The 21032-nt window shown below is 45.0% G+C and overlaps 1 protein-coding gene across 22 annotated transcripts in view; it reads right to left on the bottom strand.

The window, feature by feature from the left end:
- Window positions 1-13758: 13758 nt before the first annotated feature.
- The window catches only part of LOC105284382 (CUGBP Elav-like family member 4), a 525177-nt gene continuing 517903 nt past the window's right edge, over window positions 13759-21032 (bottom strand). For 19 of the 22 annotated variants that reach the window (XM_011347821.3, XM_011347822.3, XM_011347809.3 and 16 more), the window contains 3 exons: window positions 18299-18457; window positions 16328-16512; window positions 13759-16037 (listed from right to left, as the gene is read on the bottom strand). In XM_011347821.3, the coding sequence (XP_011346123.1) occupies window positions 16385-16512; window positions 18299-18457 (287 nt within the window). In that variant the 3' untranslated portion in view covers window positions 13759-16037; window positions 16328-16384. The remainder of the gene's footprint in view (window positions 16038-16327; window positions 16513-18298; window positions 18458-21032) is intronic. The other 3 variants (XM_026971283.1, XM_011347807.3, XM_011347813.3) reach the window with 1 other exon arrangement.

Raw genomic sequence — 21032 nt, 5'->3', positions numbered from 1 at the left:
ATCACGTGTTGGTCTGACATTGATGCTGCTGATCTTGCATTAATATACTCTACAGCGACCTTTTTCCTCACAGCTGCATACAATATGATGCGACATGATCGCAACATGCTTCCGATGATCATCGGCGCGATGAATTCATATTCGTTCAGATGTACATGTAACAGCGTCGACAGCTTCTTTCTGACTTTAGCACTGATGGAGGGACGCGCTCGGTGCAACTCATCTCTCGTTTCGCCGAGACACCCGTGAGCCATCATCATACAAGCGTTCGTTCAAGGTCTCTCTTTCTCTCTCTCTCGTTTGCTCGTTAAAACGCACACATACTACTGGTAATATTATCACGCGTGGTCTCTCATTGTCCCGCGCGTCTCTTCCCTCCTAAGCTCAACACGCTGATATGCTAATAATCGTCGCAACTCGCGCTCAATCGTTTCGTCGATTACTTTTTGATCTACGTATACCGTGGCATCGGTCTCTTCTCGGCATACGCTCGCAACCGAATCGTATCTGTCAACGTTCACAAACGAGGAGTTGTCTCCTTTCCATCCATCCACGCACGTACTTTATCTCGAAATTTCGTTTCCGCTTATTTTTACGTCCGATCCAGTCGATCAACTGTTTTATTCTAATAATTATAATAATCGCCATTCGGTGGTAATATTACAGTTACAGCAGTAACAGCGATGGTGGCACAGTATAATAATAGCGATAATAATAATAATACAATAATAATCAAACAATAATCTTACCAATAGCAATAAATCAACCATCTCGTCGATTCGATCGATCAAACCGTCAATTTTGCGCATTCGCTTACAACACATTATCGTCTATTGTTAATACTGTTTCGCTCATAATAAATAGTTTATTGTAATCCTTCCTTCGTGAGGTATTGCTAACTAAAAAGAATCCCTTTTCGCACATACAAGCGCTGTTTTACAGCGGAATACGTTACCGTATTCGAGACGAGAAACTAATCTACGCGGTTGCATGAATCTTATAGTATATGCGTAATTTTACGTTCGTCGAAACGTGAAAACAATTAAAAAATGAAAGTGTCTCAACTAAGGAGTCAGTTAACGCTATTAATGCACATCCCCTGCATTGTCGCTGGCAAGAGCTATTCTTATTAAACGGCAGGGATCGAAAAATCCAACTTGTGGAACTGATCCGAGAACGAGCCCACGTATGCCCTCGCCACTTCTCTCACTGTCCTTCCTTCCTTCCTTTCTTCCCATTCCTTTCCAATTTCCGGACTTACAATGTCGCCTTTCGCGCGATTCATTTGTCCCGATTCGTCGTCGTCGCCGCGGTGCGAGCGTAGCAATCTAAGCGAATTATCGATTACTGTGGGCGACGGTCTCTCTCGCATTCGGAGGGCTCATATCTGCGAGGGCGAGATTCGTCATGAAGGGGAAAAGGGGCGAAGCTCTCCGCCATCATCAAGCGCCCGGCCTGCTGCGAACATCTTATTATTTTCATGCATTCTATCATAGTTAGTACTTCTGCTATATAGGACATTACGTGTGCACCGGCATGTACGTACACCCTGTGCCATGTTGCAGTTTTCTATGTACAGATATCTTCCTCCGACACGTCTCTGCGGCGGCTATCGTGATGCGCGTTCTCCGGATCGCCGAGAGTTCGAGAAAGAGGTATGATTCTCTCGCTCTTTCCTCAGATCCGGCTTACGTTATGGGCAATCCTCGTGGGGAGGAAAGCGCTCTTTCACCCCGATCGCGTCCGACACAATCCCGGCGATCCTAGCCGCCCGCTCTCCCCGAGAGCCGCCCCCGCGGTGGTCGAGGAAAAACTCGCATTGTATATCGGTGTTTGATTATACTACGCAACGTTCTCGGGCCCCGGGCGCGAAAGCGCGATCCCCCGGAGCCACCGATTACAAAATTTTATTGTATGCCACGCCGAAATCAACAATAAAACTGATCTCATCTCTTATGACCTGTATAATATCTTTCCTCCCTCAAGGCTCGAGGATACTTGTCGTGTCGCGCCCAAGTGCGCGTGCATGTACGTGTGTGTGTGTATATGTATAAGTTACGCGTATCTTTATCAGGTTTACATCAGCTCCGTATCTATGTGTGTACGTGTGTATATTCGCCTTCATGCTTTTCGCGTGTCTCCCTTCGCGCGTATATATACTCGACTCTCACCCGCGGCTTTTTTTCTCCCGCGCGCGTCGACCCCCAAAATTCGCTCCCCTATATTCAATATGTAAAAATATACAGGTTAGATTATATAGTCGTAAGTACAGTTAAAAAATTCTACATTTTTAGCCTCGAGTACGGGATGCAGTCGGATCGTCCTCAGAATGATCTACGGCGGTCGAAAGCAAATCCAAATCCGAGAAACGCAAGTGAAACGCCACGCTCGACATCGTCGATCGGACATGCCGCGTACAAAAGCGCGTAGGATATTAGCACGTGGATAATAACGCGATTGCTGCCTCCTCTCTCCGTTATAAATACAGCTGACGGTGAAGAACGAGAGGGAACGTGCGATATACCGAATCGCCAGTGAATCGTCGCTTTCGACGTCCCGTCGCGATGAAGTACCGACCTGTCGTCGGGAAAAGACGGAGCCCTATCCTCACACCGACCGCCGCACGATAAATATATAATATAAATATAAATATATATATATGTATATATATATATTTATATTTTAGCCGTTCCTTTGCACAATTGTATAAGGATATATACCTAAATTATATATATATATATATATATATATATATATGTATATATATAATTATAAGGTTCGCTCGCGCGGGCGTGTCTACAATATCCGATATAATCGACGCATCTCCCGAACGGACTCAAAAAACGACGTTGTCCTGACTAGAGATCATTAGAATTTCCGCGTGCCCTTCCTCCCTGTCCACCCTCTATTCTGACTAGATTCGCAGACTTTAAGTCATAATTGCACTGTTTCCGAAATTCCTGCAAGCGAACGTTTTAAAGTCAGTCTCGCGGTGCGCGCGGACCGTCACGCGCACCGTCGTGGTTTTTATGAATAAATTTATGTGCCTCCCAATGAACGACAATTGGCCGAGCCAATCGTTGCCGAATCGTCGTCGTCGTCGTCGAACGCGGCATAATCCGTCAACAACGATAAACGACTAACGCGCGCAAGGAATCGCTGTACAATTTGCTCGCGTTATCTGCTCGTCCTGGAAACGGCTCGTCCATCAAAATATCGAAAATGAATGGAGAATGCCGAAAATAAAATGCACGAAAGAGCTTTCACTTTCTGAAATAGAATTTAATATAATGTCATCAATAAATAATAAAAAAAAACGGAAACGGGGATTTAAATAAAATGGGCAATTGTAACGCGCAAGCGTTTTATGGGTACTCTGGTAACGGGATCGTTCAATGAAAGAGCGAGCACGTGGATAGACAAACCATTTGCGGAGCGAATCAGTGATACTCGTGAAATACTACTTCTCGCCTGGACGGTACAATCTGGGTCTGAAACGATTCCGGTCTTCAACAACAGGCGACTCGCCACGGACAACTGTCGTTCGTTTGCTCATCACGAGGCGTTTAACAAGTATAGTATTCGTAACAGTATATATTACATATATAATATCTCAAGTAAACGGCAAAAGCGCATCGCGTTACGAGAAATGTGAGAAACTATAAGCTGATATAATAAATACGACTCCGAATATAAATAATAAAATTAAACAAAAAAATAAATTGCGCGCGCGAGCGCGCGATCACTGTACTAACGATCACTAAACGTTCTCGATTTGACTAGAGATACCTTAGGGACTGGATAGGGCACTGTAATCGTGCGATCAAGTAACGCGGCAAGATCATCCGCGGACAGCTCTCTCTCTCGCGTGGATAGATGATTCATTAAAATCGTAGGATCACAGTGTTGATCGCGGCATATTTCAGCATCGGTCGTGGAAATCCTTTTTCAACGAGTGGAGAGTGTGCGTGTCATGTGCGGGCGTTTGAATCACCGGCACCCTCCGCGAACCGGCGCCGCTCGAGAAGAAAATTGAAAGCAAAATTTTATTTGTAAGAAAACGCGTCCTCCTTCGCGTCAACCCCTCGTCGCATACATGAAATTTCACGCGTCTTCTTCACATAATTTGCCTTTTCCAAGTCAAAGTGGAACTGACGTTCTCCTGAAATTTAAGAAGCGCGCTCGCAGTCGAGTCTGAAAGAGCATGATTCGTTTTATTGTTACAGTTGACGTAACGTGTATCTGATTTTACAGATTTATCCTCATGTTACATGTATGAGGATTTTATTTTGAACTCGTTACGAAGTAAGTAAGCTCGCCTTTATGCCAGGGTGAGTTTCACGAAGAAAGATCGCTACATCGCCATCCTCTTTCAGATGATAGTAGAATTTTCGGAAAAACAAAGTTTTATTAATCACGACTAACGTTACTCGATATCAGTACATGATTTTCCCACGCTTTGCGTTAACGATCGATCAACTCCGAATTTTCAAAATGGACACGGCAAACATCACCGATCGAAAATTTTCTGCCACGGTATCATCTCGAGGGTGTGTTCGCGATTTATTTCACTTCCGGCCGCTCGCACGTTATCACGCCGGCATCTCGTGCAAAAGAGCCACTTGTTAGCCAACTGTTGCACTCCGAGCAGGCGCCGAAGCGGTGCATTATAATTTCTACGATATTCCTGGCCCGGTTCCATTCCCAGCCTTACCCCCTCGAGTCAGTTTGATGAGAAAAAAATATCAATCGTCGTTCTGATTATGATCATATTGTGATTATATCTCGGATATGTGATAAATCATTACGAGCGTAATTAAATGATGAAAATTAGAGGAATTCGACTATGGGTCACGTAGTGATACGAGCGTGGTGGTTGCATCGTGCCGAGAGAGAAAATACGAGAACGCCTCGGGTATTCGTCACGCTTCAAGAGAGTATCGATCAACGTAGCGACGTAATTTATCTCACTGTTTGCGCACGGCGCCGTGTGCTCGGAGCGGCGACGTAATTTGGAAGAATCGATGTTGGCACAATTGTTCTCACCCTCGCGCTAATCGGAACGAGGCCTCGAACGAAAAGCGGAACTGAGTTGCTCGTGCTGGTCAACGAGCCCCTGTCGAACAATCTCGCGCGGCTCATCAAGAACGAATAGAAATACGAGGCGTTTCTACTCTCGCAGGCTACCTAAGTGTCATTGGCATAACCCGGGGGCGAATCACCCCCGATAACTAAACGTTATCCTTATCGTTATCCGTAGTTATAATCCAAGCGCGCTAGAAAAAACGTTCGCTCTTCCCGACATCTCGATATCTCGATTCCGGATATCTTTGTCCGTGATACGACGCAATCTCCTACAAGCGATTGCCGATTCTCTTATTCTTATATTCTCCGTTCATCCGCGTGTAGCAACGGACATCCGGTGGATGCGTAAGCGGCATCTGAGAGTGTCTCAACCGCGAATTGAATCTTCTACTCTCGTTCAAAATTATAAAAAAAAATACATTAACTGATTAATAAGCGTTCCCCGAGAGTGTCAGTTTCCTCTTCTCAATATTACGCGTTAACGTCCACTGGATTTCCGGTCTACGTATGCCGCGTGCGTATGCAATGATCGTCGCGTACGATGGTAGTGCGAACGCGACGCGCACGTTATGGGATTGCACAAAGGTTTTAGAATTAGGACGCTAAACGAATATCCGAATCGTAGGGCCTTACACGTATCAGTTGACGGGAATTTTCGGGACAGCCGGCTCTCGAGCGCGACGAGGCTTTTACACTCGCGTCCCCCGATTCCTCGATTCGCTTTCTCCTTTGAGATCCGTCGTAACTCGAGTGCTTTGTTTTTTATCTGCACGTGGCCAAATCGGCAAGTATTTTTATATATGCCCTCCCGCGTGCTCTCGAGATTTATATTTAATTTTAGATTCGACTTTCAATCATTATATTATTTATATATGTATATGTATAATATGTATAATATACATATATATATGTATATATATATTATACATGTATATATGTATATTTATATATATATATGTATATGTTAAATTATCTTGACCTTACGCGCTACGAGATTAGAGTTAAAAACTTGTCTTTTGGCGATTAATTATTTAAAATATGTTCTGTCTGCAAGTAATGTCCCTTAATGTCGTGTCTCTCGCTCACTATCATGTTCTCCGCTGCGCTCACGTTCATCCTGAGAAACACGCATTCGTCGCATACACGCACACCCACTTGCTTCTTATCTCAGAGCGTTTCCGCGCTGTCTCGACTATTCCGCTTGCCTCTCATCGTATCCTCTCCACTAGCGCATATTTCACTAAAGTGCTATTTGTTTGCATGCATATATACATGTACTATATATATGCATGCGCTCGCAATATACATATATGTATGATGTATATGTATGTAAAGTGCCGCTTTTAGCGCTGTGACTTGTGTGTCTGCATGTGTAAATTCTGCCCTCGTGACAGGCGATTATAGTGCATTTATTCTTAATAAGTTACGCGTTAGCGATAATCATAATATAATCGTTATATGTGTATATCCAATTTCTCTTATACGCTTAAAGTGGCTCGCTATATAAAACTATGCTATATGCGAAATCTTCTCAAATCACTATTCACCGTCTCGTAAGAGCTACTGCACTGCAAGCCCCATTCTTGCGTTCTTATTTATTTACGCGTTCCTCGCTCTAACATTCGTGGTTTCTTTCTCTTGATACGCGTTTCTATACGTATACCTCTTATCGCAAAATCTAGATAACGATTTCTTACAATCGATTTGTGACGCAGCTAGGCATCTCTGATTATCTCTGATTTTATTAAAATCAGATGTGAAAATAAAAGATTTAAATATAGTTATACATTTTCCGACTAGAATCGTGGACTAATGTTATGAATAAAGTAACATCGTAATCATTTCCACTTTTTGCATTTATCAAGTATTGCACAATTTGATAAAACTTAGAATAATTAAATATATAATTTATTATTTTATATTTTTAGGGATAAATAAATAACTTATTATTTTTTCTCTGCGAGCGATTTTGATAAATTTCTTTCCGCATCGGGAAAAATAAAAAAATGCGAGAAATAAATAGAAAGGAGAGAACTCATTCCTCCGATTTTGACGTCACAAATCGTTGTTCCTGATCGTGTTACGCTTCGTTCTAACGCTCATGTACTTCAGGACGTCATTAGCTTGTCGCGCGTATCTGCGTCTGAAAGGTATTGACGATGTCTCGATCGCGATGCTTTGAAACTCACGAGTACTCAATTCAGGTGTGTACGGCGAGAATAAAGCTCGGAAATAATCGAAGGGCTTGCACACACACACATACAAATACGTCAAGACACACGGAGAAGTCTCGCAGGCGAGCAACTGGAAAAGTCATTAACGGGTTTCAGTAGTTTCCTCTGTAAATCTCTCTCTTGGAACTTATGTGTTTTAAACGTATTGTCTTTAAGAAGAATGTAAGCACCCGAGTGGTAGGATATCAGAGATCCTTGATATTGAATGCTATATCGATCCTGCAAATGAATATAAATCCAAGAATGTAATACTGCTTTCTTTCGCGTGCTTCACCATATATGCTATTGTCTCAATTTCCTTAAGAAAGTTCAGCAAAATAGATAGAAACGAATGAAGCAGCAGCTTTCTGCGTGCGTGCACACGTATGCGTCTGTAGGTATCGTTGTAAAAGCATTATAGAAGCAAGCATTGAGCGGAATAGAGTATGCACTTTAAGAACATCAGATCGGAACTCGTAGAAGAAGAAGAAAACTCCCGATCGCCCTGCAAACGCGAGGAATGGGCTGGAAAGGGGCCCAAAGTCACATTATTCTCCTCCTCTGCTTTTTTTTCTCTCAACGACAGCAACGTCAATTAACCGCTGGATTCCGTCCGCGCGCTCGTTTGACGAATGCAGTCGCGAGTGCGTGTTCTTAGCTTCGCCGTACGAAAGAAAAGACCCTTTGAGAATCGAGAGCCTCGCGCATTACAAAGAATTTCAGCGCACTAACGTTAAGCTCGATATACACGTGAAGTTTCTAATATTCTATGAGATATAGAGTTGCGCGCCTCCCCGTCCCTCGCGTCACAAGCGCGCCGCGGGAAAGCTCGGTTCTCCCGCGCGTCATCGTTGGTCCAAGACTAGGCTCGTGTTCCGAAGGGGGTGGGGAAGGGGAAAAAGCGAGGGTGAGAGGAAGGAAACCGTGGTTTTCGCGGGAAATATATACTTCGCTATAATCCGTATATTCGCGTCTAAACTGATTGCTCGCGCGTGCCGCATAACTAGGGGAACGCACTGCTCTTCGGGGGATAAGAGAGGGGTGAGAAGGAACGATTGGTCCCGGATTAATCGATCGAAGTGTGGCCGGGTGGAGAAGCACACGGGATAACACCGTGGCGATCTCGGGGATCTCTCGCGAGAACACGCGTTACGTCTCGTTACGCGTGTACAAAGTAAGAAGAAAGGGAAGAGAGGAAAGAATAGAGACAAAAGTGCGCCGGAATATCAGTCGCTCGCGGCGTGTAATAACGCGTAAGCGTACCTGAAGGAATTGACATCGATCGCTCTGAACATCGAGCGGCGAGTTATTAATTAGCAGTCGCGACGTTGTCGTCGCGGCTCGTCTGCACCCGCTGGCTGCTTCGCATCCTCCCTTTTTAACGCGCGTACTGTGGGGGGATGACGAGGAAGCGATCGCGACGTCGAAGCGAAGTGGACAGGGAATGGCGGATGGCCAGAAGAGAGAAAGACAGAAAGAGAAAGAGAGTGATGCGAGACAAGGGAAGGAAGAACGAGTGTGGTTGTGCTCACTCGGTGGAGAACGCGACGCGTTTCTCGCCGAATTTTCGCGTCTTACGGCGTCTCGCTGCAGCGTTCGATCAGATCCGAACGGACGCATCTCGTCGAGTCGCGTGGAACGGGAAGACCCGGCGAGAACGCCTCTCGCGAGGATAAGGAAATCAAAAGCCCCCGTCAGCAATACGCGATACAAGGATAGCCCGCCAAATCGGCTCCGTTCCTAAACCGATGACGATGAAAAGCCGCTCCCGAATCCGCGACGAGTCTCTAACGTTCGCGCTCAAGGTCTACGACGACACACATTTAATTTAGTTTAGTTTAGTTTAGTTTAATTTACTCGTATATTTATAAGAAGTAATATGATCAGTGGCCTTAGTTTTTAAGTGTTACAGCCTCGCTCGCGCCTCGTGTCTCACTAACAATAAGTATTAGCGCGACTGGTATTAGTGTGTGGATTTTCCCGTGGATTGGCGCGTGTACAATACCGGCCGGTGTACGCGCTGTGAATCTGCGTGTACGTGTGCTTGTGTGGTATGGTATATAGTGTCTATGCCTCGCGTGTACGTGAACATGTGTTTACTTCTCGTTAACTTCATTTTTTACAAGTTACGCAAATAATTGCAAAAAACATACCCTGTTTCCTAGTATCACCGACACCACGGCTACCGGATCGCGTCGCGGCGCGCGTGACTTGATTCCAATTTACGTTCTACGTCTAATTGGGACTTGGTAACAGCGCGGCGTAGCGGTGTCGTGAGGGTTGATAGGTTTTTGGCTGTTCTTCGTGTGAGTGCGGTGGCGGGTGCTGCTGGTGTGTCCGATGTTCGTTCCCTTCTCCCGGGGAGAACGAGAGAGAGGGAGAGAGAGAAAGAGAGAGAGCGTGGAGTTCTCGTCTTTCTTTAGCGTGTCCCCTCGCGCGCGTATCAGCGACGATCGGCTACCCCGACGAAGCGCGGCTCTCCCCGCTGCTTTGGCAAGAGGCTCGCTGCGATAAATTAGGAAACAGCGCGTAAAAGCGGATCCGATCGCACCCTCGTCGTCGCAGATCGCTGCCGAGGTCGCGGCGCGAGATCGACGGACGTTCTTGACAGCGACGCCCGACTGATCGATCGAATTCGCGACTCCACGGCGTGATCCAACGATCTCGAGCCAACGGTGAATTATATGAACGAGATACACGCGTAGCAAGTATGAGAAGATGCGACCAAAGGATGCTTTAATATGACATACACGTAACAATGTACATATCTGTTTACGCTATTTACATACGTATTACGGTATCGGTTTGACAGAGTAATTGCCTGTTCGTTTCATGCTTGCTAATAATCCTAATCGGATATCCCTTGCGATTATTATCTTATTGTACGTACGCTATACTCTCTGCTTCGTTGCATATCTCGTTCTTACGTTTCATCGCGTGTCTCGGATCGAAATTTCGCCTCACTCGCTTGCAAATTGAGGAACCACGAGAATCTCTTCGCTTGCATCGACGATAAATGCACGTATACCCCCTCACGTTGCCTGAAATATCGATCTTCCTTTGACAACAGCCGGTTCCCCGTGACGGACAGTTCTCGTCTTGAATTGAGTTACGCGGATTACGTCGCACGTCGACGGACGGTGGTGCGGACTCGCGACGATGATATCTCCCTGCGGATGCAAATGGATTTACAAGCGGTGAACCGGACGTCCCTCGAACATCGGCACGGAGATCATCGCGAACTCGATCCCCGGACGCAGACGCGCATCCTGACGCCTGGGACTTCGCGCGAGCACGTCACTTCCCAAAATTCGGAACATTAATCGCGAGCATCGAATTCGTTTCAGCATTACAATCACGTCATGTAAAAATAAATTCAAAGCTGATCCTCACGGATTACTATTATCATATTATTATTTTCTTCTTAGAGCTAAGAATATCTCTTTTTTTTTTTCCTTTCAATCCCTCTTAAGTCTCATTTATTTCATAGCAAGATGCACACTACTTCAGTTGTAGCAAAAACTTTGTTTGGATAAAATAGTTGTATTTTTTTGGTTTGTTTACAATCGTCGTTACCTTCGTATTTATATATTTATATATGTATATTATTTATATTTATATGTATTCTATCGTTAATCATTATACGGTATTTATTAGAGTAGGTTGTGTTCCTTGATATTCGCTATTAGTACTGTTAGACTTTAAAAAGCTTAGATCGTAGTGATATTATCAATTGGTGCTTGCATAGAAGCATCTTCCCAGTATACGTGTGCTCATTGCGTGTATAACGTGTGTATGTATGTGAATGTGTGTATGGGCATGTCACTGATTTCAGGAGTGTCGCTCGCAATGGTACGCCATGCACATATATGTGTATGCATGTATGCAGTGGTCGTGCGTGTGTGTGCATGTCATTCATGTTAGCGATCTGGCACCACTTTTCTTCACAATCTCTACTTTCGGGCGTCCGCTCTGCGACCTGCGCTGCTCCCCGCGCATTCCTTTCAAGCGAGGACTTCGTCGCTCGTGGGTAATCTTATTCCGCGCGTCCCACGGGAACGGGGTGCACGTGCGAATAATTCCACGGGAGAGTCGAAACTGGACGCGATCTACTGCGCTCATGCGAGACATTCGCGCGGCAAGGAGCATCCGACAGAGCTCGGATGGCCTCGCCGATATCGAAAATCGATGCGCGACAAATAATGCATCTCGATTCGTCGTTTTCTCCGGTGATTCCGTCCCCCCGTCGGCTGAATATCCGCGCGTCTCCCTTGCCGATCGCGCGAGACGTTACGGTGTTAACCGGAGAACGCGAGTCCAGCTGAAAGGAAAGGCGGCGAGTCGGAGGGCGCTATCTGAGGGCGAGCCTGCGTCAATCCCGTATGATCACGGCCTCGATGGAGAATTACCCGTGGGGACGGAAAACGTCCGAATCGATCTACGTATGTACCTGTCCGCGGACAAGGAGAATCGTAGACGAGTGTCTGTTTAATCCGTTCTGATCCGAACCGATCCATTCATCTCTCGTAATCGTATTCGGCGCACGTGAGTCACATGTACCCGTGCACGTGTACCACCGAGCTGCGACGTTCATCCGTGATGAGCGAGATGTCCGCTCGGGTGGACGTATCCTGTAGCGGACACATCCTGCGAGTATGCGAGATAGTTGGACACGGACCGACACGTGTGTCAGTCGCGCTTTCTAATTTACACGCGCTTGATTGTACACGCGGGTTGACAGACACCACCGTGTACGCGCATATGCGGCCTCCAACGGCGATCGTCCGTTAGATCCGACTGAAGCAGCCGAATTCACGAGAACGGAATCGCACGAGTGTCGCTTAGCCGGTGCGACATCTCCGCACTGCATCGCGTTTCAACTAAAATTTCAGTCTCGATAATTCTTGAGATCAATTGGCGAGGATCTTTAATTCCCGGCGAATTCAATGACGTGCCATTGCAGGAAACGTGCGCGCTAAAATGATTTCTAACATGACATTTAGAATATATTTTGTAATCGAATAATAATAGAATAATTTTAGAGTCTCTTATTATCTCTGTTGCTCCGCGTTCCTCCCTTTTCTTTTAAAAAAACGTTGGATCGAGAATTTTGAAAGAAATTTATGAATGATTAATGAGTCCGCGGTTGCTCGCTTCCAGTTTGTATTCGTGCACGAGTTGGAGTGTATGACGTGGCAAAGGTTTATCTACGGTCTTGCTGATAATATCACAATGAACTTTCGCACATCCTATCCGCGAGTCTCCTGTCGTTAAGTCAACTACGCCCGACGTCGTTAATAGCTTCCCCTTTTCTCGTATAATATATATATTATATAAATTTAACCCTCTAAAAATGACAAGAATATATGCGTATGTTTACGTTATCATAGTGTATAAGTTATATATACGTACCATAAATAATGGTTATCGTTATTATTCCTTCATCTTTGCCATTTTTAACGTTATTTGGTTTGTATCATTATATGTATGCATGTATATATATTTCATGTATACATACATGCGTATGTATATATGAAATATTATATCATATTATTCGTCGGTAACTATAGCAAGACCTTTCAAGCGCTTCTCTCTTCGTCGTATAATTAGCCTCGTACGTACACGCGTGTGCACGCGCGATTACACGTGCGCACGTGCGCGAGCTACATACACTGGGTGTTCGTTAATTGCGCACGTGTGTCGCGTGAGCGTGTGCACTGTGCGCGCGTTTGCACGCTCGGACGAGCAACAAAATCGCGGAGCGGATTGTAAAACGAGAAGATCTGCTCGTCCAAAAAACGTAGGTACAATATGTATATATATATATATATCTATTTATATATATATATGTATATGTGTTGTGTATATAATGCAATATATAAACGTAAACTAGCCGCGTGGCAGCGCGACACGTCGCGCCAGGCCAAGCAATTTTCGCGTCTCACTAAACCCGCTCTTTTCCCGTTCCCCTCCGCATGTGTCTCCGCGTAATAATTTATTAGATGTTGTGATTTAGCTAAAAACTAGAATAATTTACTAAGTCTCTAATTCCTTTCAATCGATACGTATATACGCATGTATACACGTCACGTACGTGGGGGGTGTGTATGCGTATACGCATATGTATATATATATATATATAATTATATATATATATAATATATATATTATATTTCGTATTTATAATATTTATATTTATATGTATTTATATATATACTTCCTCTTCTCTCAATATAATTCGTGTATTTATATATTTATATATGTATATATATATATATAATTTATATTTATATGTGTCAGTTGTTGGTACGTTTTGGTTGATTATTTCCACTAGATCAGAGTTTATCTCTCCGCTCCATCGCTCGCCTACCTTATCACCTACCCTAGCGTATTTTATATATTCGATTTGCTTCATCCTCTATCCCTCTCCCTCTCTTCCCCTTCCCTTTCTCTGGCTTTCTTCTGCGAATGTTCGTACAAATCGCCCTGCGACGCTCTGCGCATCCGACCGGGCATCGCGCGCGAAATGTTCAATGTTTTGTCTATTTCAGTCACAGGAATTCCGCATGAACACGCATACACGATTGATCGACAGGCGTACATCGAACCTGCACCCGGCAGCGCGATTTCTTTCCTCCCGGAAAATGCGTCCCTATTCTACGTCCGAGATCTGGCCTCATCATTAAAATGCCGGCCAATACGCGAATTAAACGCAAAGCGGATTAGTTAAATCATTGCACGTAAATCATCCCGATTCGTTCCAAACTCAACTCGTTACGTTCGAAAGACAGTCACACAAATATAATAAAAAGAAACTTTCTTACATCCTTTCGCGCGGCTCAGGAATAGATGAAGCGTTTCTAAGACGAGTGTTTTATGCAATGTGACTATATCTATCACTCTCTTTAGTTATCTCGCTCCTCTCTTCTTCCTATCCTCTCTCTTTCTCAATTTTTTTTACTTTTCTTTTACTTTTTTCTATTTCCAGAAATGAAAAAGCGCATCCTTCTTATATATCGTATCGTATCGTATTATCGGAGCTACATCGAAACATAAAGAGGACCGTCGTTGGCGACATCATCATCCTGTCTGACGTCGCGCTCGCTTCTCGTTTTGGACAATCACAGCCTGATTGACATTTCCCGGGCGGTGCTTAACCGATCGGTCGAAGCCATCCGTCGATCGTCGATCCATAGATCACCGAGCTACGGAATCAATCGCGGGCGAGGCGATCGCGATCGCGATCGCGCCCGTACGCGATTCCTCCCATCTCGGTGCTCGCGCAGGAACCACAACGGAGTAGGTTATTACTTTCGGCCGGAAACTCGCGCGTCACTTACTTAGCGATTAATTACAATGATAATCACCATAACCATAGTAGTAATAAGTGCTATTACCGGAAGAACGAGCACGCGCGCGCGCGAGAGAGAATCCGGGATGTGGCTTGTCCGCCCCCGCCTCTCGGTGCGCGTCGCGCGAACCCGGCTCCTCCTCTTCTACCTGCGGTATATAAAACCTACAGCGCGCCGTATGTGTTTAAACCTTAAACGTTAAGGAGAACCGATATCCGGCGGTGATGTCGGATCGGCGCTGAGCCCACGTTCGCCGGTTGATTCCCTGCGTTTTTCTCTTTTTTTTTTTTTCTTTTTTTTCATCGTTTTCTTTTTTTCAAAGTTTTCAAACGCGAAGTTGTCAGAGGAGCACCCTGTATAATGTATATGATTGACATTTGTCTTTTTGGGAGAGAGATGTAGACCTTCTCGTCCGCGCGGTCGGGACGAGTTTGCGTTTCTCTGTTACTTTCGTCGCTCCCACGGGCATCAACTGATTCATGTTCGTCTTCGTCGCCGGTACCGTTCGCCTCGTGCGATACAAAAGGATTCGTCGGCCTCTCGCGTTGCTGGTCGCTCCGAGCTGTTTCGTCTCGATCGACAGACGCGACGATCCAGTACGATCGGAACCTCTTGAGGATCGATCGGTCCACGTGCTTACAGTCCGGCTCTGATCTACTTGCCTAGCGGTTGCGCACATGGTATATTGTTGCGCTGTCGGACTTGCGACGAACACGACGAGAGTCCTGGAGGCGTGTTTTCGACGGGATATTTCGTGATAGCTATTGTCGATTGATGATTGCGACGTCGCGACGCCGTGGCCGTGTATCGCTCGGAACGACGAGCTCGGCCAGCTCGGACTTCCGGCAGATCATCCCAGGATGGTCAGATCCTCCAAGTGCTCATGTTCCGCCGCACGCTCGTCCACGAGCCCGAACGTAATCTCTCACCTGGCAGTAGGGACAGAGGCTAAACTCGCGAAGGACAGAAAGAAACATGCAGATTCGCGAAAGTGAGAGTGAAGGTGAAGGGAGAAAGGGTAAAGCCGATGTCGCCCGTCGACGGAGGATTCCGATTATCCGAGCATCTGGGGAACGTTATTTTAGCGTGCCGCGTCTCCTCCTCTCTTCCGATTCTTCTTCTTCTTCTTCTTCTCTCGGGCTGGGTTCAGCGCAGAACATCCTTCATCGCTTCTCGCTTCAGCCTCTTCGCCGTCGTCGCCGCGCGAGACTTCGACGACATTGAAGGCGTTGTTTTTTTTTGTCCTAGTGACGTCTAAATTGTTACCCTCTAATGAATTAACTAGCTAGTATACTAAGTTGTTACGGTGGAGAGCGTTGTAACGGTGATTCAAACTCGTCACTCCTGATCGTCGAGCGTCCATCGAGCTCACGTTCTCGTACGACATCTGCAATACAGAGCAGATACGGTACCATGTATAATTCATGGAAGCTGAAGAAGTGGAAGTGCATCTCAAGATTTTCAAGTGATACATTATATAGCATTATTCAAGTATTGATAATGAAAATCAAATATCAAATATTGTGCGATTGTAATCAAAGGCGGCACCAATGGTCTTCGCTTTACAAAGTATTAGGAGAGATGGGATTGCTAAAAAATATTCAATTAATAATTAATTGAATATTTTTAAAACATAAAATAAACGTTAATGTTATCTCTGTAACAAAAGGAACCTACTCTGTAAGTTATGACGTAGGGGGCGACCCGTCCAGATTTTCTAGGCTAGGACGTGGGTTAGTATGGCCGGCTGGCATCCTTGGGCCTCTTCAACTGGACTTTTAATCGTTTCATCCCTATTTGGAAGCCGTTCATCGCTTGGATCGCTGTTTGCGCGCTCGCTGGATTATCGAACGACACGAAACCTGAAAATATTAAACGTTGATTGAATCCTGCAGCACGTAACAGTTTTTATCCCTTACGATCCTCGTTCAATATTACAAGAGACTTGAGAGTGATTGGTACTCAGTAATGATGCTCACCAATGCATAAGGGTAGATTGTTCAATCTGCTTGTTATAGCATTGTTATAGTGAAATTAGCAAATTATTAAATACGTTGAATAATCGATGATAAGTACATCTTTTAACGAATAAGATGGCATATTAATATCTTGTAACATTTACAGTCACACACTTCGGAAAATTACGTACGATAAGAAAAAAGTTAGCATTTTTAAGCGCATCAAGTTTATCTCGACAACAGTATTGACTATTTCAGAGGCAAACGGGATAAGATCTAGATGAATCAGATCTGTAAAAAATATAAAGTTTTCGTTCGTGGACTAGATATTATCCAAGTTACGCTGGAAGGGCGGATACACGATAACGAAACCCCACAGCGGGAACGTTCCGAAAGATCGTCACGACTTTCTCGGTTTAAGCCAATTTTGACCATTAGCGTCGATCCCATTTTAGTTTCGCCATCATGGCGACCTAAACTGCCTGACCAATCCAGATCCTTCGTCTTCTGCCCATCCATGATTCGCTTTCCTCCGCAAATTACTTTTACTTCGCGGTCGAAGGGCACCTTGATTATTTTAACCTCTCGGAAAAAGCTTGTCGTGGGAGGAAAAACTAAGCCATGCCGAGTTTTCATACAAGGAGAAAATGTTCTCGCAGTGATTGCAATTATCTGACGAATTTCTCCGAGAAAAACTGTCGCGTCAAAGAGTCTTTTCGCTAAACTGATCCGATCGAAGAATATTCATCAAAGTGATGCAAACCTCTGTATATTTTTCCACTGCTGGCATAATTATACGCGCGACGGGGCAAAAAAATGGATGCAATCAAACGCGGGCATAATGACGCGTCGGCGTCGTTGCGAGCCCGCCGGTTTTTTTCGCGAATGGCGAAACTCGTGCAGGAACGGACAAATACCTATGCCGGCGCAAATGTATAAATCGCACGTGGATGAACGTGAACATAGACCAAGGACCGAACGGACGAATGGGATCGTCCAATTATCCGTATCCTCATACTCCCGGATACGATTAATCAAAGGAACGCCAGCGGCTTTTATCCGCATTCTCTGTTTCGGTCCCCTCTGCATAGTCCCTAAAAAAGAACTGCGTGGTTTGATTTTGGTTCCATTGAAGCGGCATTCATATTCAGTCTACTCGGTCCGTTCGCTAATACGGGAGAGCGGGACGAATTAAATTTCCATGATTAATCCACCGCTGATTGGAAACGCGTAGAGTCATTTAGAGCATCGTAGTGTGTGACTGATTGAAAGTCATAGTAATAATTACAGACATATCGTGCATAGCCACGTCATGATTCGCGATTACATTTCGGGATGAAAACATTTTAGATTATTCTCATGAAAGAAGCGTGTACGGTATATAATATAACGCATACACGGCTTCCCGTATCATCCCTTATCTAACAGTTCCCGTCATGATTAAAATCCTGCAATAAAGTAAGATTAATTAATACTCATTAATACTCATTAATACTTGGCACACGACAAATGTCTCAAGGCAAATGTCGTCAAGACAAATGGCATCGTGTCCACTTCCAGATCGGCGTTTAGCACTAGCATGATTGCGTATCTCCTCACGTAGATATTGTCAGGAAACGTACGATGGTGTGATGTATTTTCCGTTGCCGCCAGCAGTTCTGAAATTCGTTGGCGGTGCCGTCGCACTTACCGAAGCATTTACTCTGGTTGGTCGCCCGGTCGATGAAGACTTTGGAGGAGATAACGTTGCCGAACGGGAGGAACATCTGCATGAGCTCGCCGTCACCAAACTCCTGGGGCAGGTGGTAGATGAACAGGTTGCAGCCCTCGGGTCCTGAGATAGAGCATCCTACCATATAAATCAGAGCACATCTAAACATCTAAACTTGAAGTATAATACTCAAGTTAGAATGTTAGTTCTGGATGAGTTCTGTTCCTCGTAAATATAAATGATTGCGCGCGATACGAGAGCCGTCAGCGAGGTCGCCGACGGGTATTGCGTATTTTTCTGATTACTTTTTCTTCTTTTCGTCTGGAGTCGTTAGTTTTCTCTGATGAATGAAGATGAATCTGGTCGACTCGTGACGACAATACCGATCTCTCTCTCTCTCTCTCTCTCTCTCTCTCTCGTCGCGCCCGAGTGCGAGATGATGACGTATAACATGATTTTGTCTCCCGCAAATGATCGCGCAAATGACATGTGAACATGAGTCGAGCGAAAAAGTCAAACTGGCTGCGAGTGAATGACAGAAAAATGATGTGAAATGGCCGAAAGTTGAGAGCGAAAGAATGATTAGAAAAAAGTCACGGGGATATCCCGCTCGTGACTGCAATGATTGAGATATCCCGGTTCAAGTAACGTTGAGTATTTATACTTTCAAATATACACACACAACACTGGGATTTACAACACAATGACAATGACATGAGGTGATGGATGCTGAGATGAGTGAATGGATAATGGGCGTGGTGACGATGATAGTGATGACACTGATTACGATAGTGCGATATACTCCCGTATTTTGCCAGACACGATAATCCGTCGTTTTATGCCTGCCGTACGAGTGTTCCAAATATGATCCGAATGTGCCGTCACCGTGCGCGGAAACTCGCCTCCCCTTTTCCGAATATGTATGTTATCCAATTACGAACGAGGTTAATACGATATAAACGTTAATTGACACAGGAATATACATAATTTAATTATCCTAAGAGCTTACGTCGAGATCCACGCTGGAAAATTGCGTTACGTTTTACACTTCGCGCATATATCGCTCGTAATTCGATTCTCGCATAATCGAATACCTTGTCATGCCATCCTACGGCCGCTTAAGTAGCCGCTTGAGCGCTCTTTTTTTGACTTCTGGCGTTAAAATGCCAAGGATATCGGGGAGCTTAATTCGGCCGCGCTGGAAATTCCCGAGGGAGGAAACGAAGAGGGAAGACTACCCGCTACAACGGCAGTCCAAATAAGGATTTAGCTAATTTCACTGAACTTTATAACTCCAACGTCAATTAGCGGCGATTATGACCGTGGAAACTTCTGCTCTCTTGCCCAGAGCTTCTCCCGACTAACGGACGCATTTAAGTAATGAGATGGCTGCCACTCAACTTTTGGGGTGCTACTCATCGCGACCTGTTCACCCCTCCTTCCCGAAGGGATCTTTCGCGGAAGGATTCCTCCGGGAAGCGGTCGGGACATGCTGGTCGAATCGTCGCAAAGTATAATTGTCCATTTTGAGTCCGATTACTTCCGGTGACTTCCGGTACGCCGGTGCTCAACGATAGACCCTCATGACTCGTTGAACACGTTTGCCGGTCGATAAGATTATTATCGCGCGCGTATCCCGGTAACTTTAAGAATTAATGTGTGCGACGCAGACGAAATTTTACGGTGGTTTTACGAGGATATTTTCATCCGATCCGGAGGTGATTTTCGTTGATCGTCTGGAGAGTAAGTTTAATCGCAGTTGCCGAAAATCGCGCATTACGATCGGTTTGCAAAAGTTCGTGCCGGGTCACAAAATTCCTGATCACGAGATCCGAAAGGGTAAAAGTTTCTCATGCTCGGATATTGCCAGATATGTTTTCCTGATAAGTATCGTGTTATTCATACCCGACTTGCGAAGCAATCCGTTCGCGATTTGTAAGTCCCTCGTAGTCCCGATATGAAAGAGCGATATTCTACAAATCACCGTTTCAATAGAAACTTTCCCGCCAATTACAGATTAATGTTGTTGTGTACTTGTTAGCGCCTCGAGAAATCGCAAACCTGTCCCTGCGATTTACGCAAAGAGTGACAAACTCTCCCCCCCCCTCCCCCCGTGCGCGAAACGACTTCGTCCCGGTAATAACTCGATCGTGGCTGTCACGCGAAACCCAAATTAGCACGAATGTCGACGGGTTTCCGGTTCCGACTAGGAAGAGCGCGGAAGGGGAATTGCGGTGGACGACGAAATCACGAAGAACGAGCCATAAATTAAAGCCCGTCGTCGTGTCGCGCGCGAGCGATCGTTGATCCTGAAATTGGTTTTCGCCTCTCTAATTGGCACACACGCGGTATATGCACGCGAATTTAATGAGAACGACTACCTTGCGTCTACTTCTATTGAAAAGTAACAGTAGTACGCTACACATGAAACACCAAGACGTCTAAATTCACGGTCGTTTTTCCGCACGAGTAAAAATTCACCAAACGTGCTTAGCAATTGCTTAACAATCAACAACTCGGATGTGATTAAAGCATAATACTATAAACATTTTTCCTCTGAAAACATATATGCCAAATTTTCATATGCGAAATATTAACAATAAACTTCGACATCCAAATACAGGCTTTTTATTATTGCGTCTCTTGAATGTTTGAATTTCTTAATGCAGTTGAGTTATTTTAACGATACCTTGATGTCCGCAAACGTCTTCCG

Source organism: Ooceraea biroi, chromosome 7 (genome assembly GCF_003672135.1).
Source record: "Ooceraea biroi isolate clonal line C1 chromosome 7, Obir_v5.4, whole genome shotgun sequence".
Lineage (NCBI taxonomy): Eukaryota > Metazoa > Arthropoda > Insecta > Hymenoptera > Formicidae > Ooceraea > Ooceraea biroi.
This window is presented reverse-complemented; position numbering and strand designations above follow the sequence as displayed.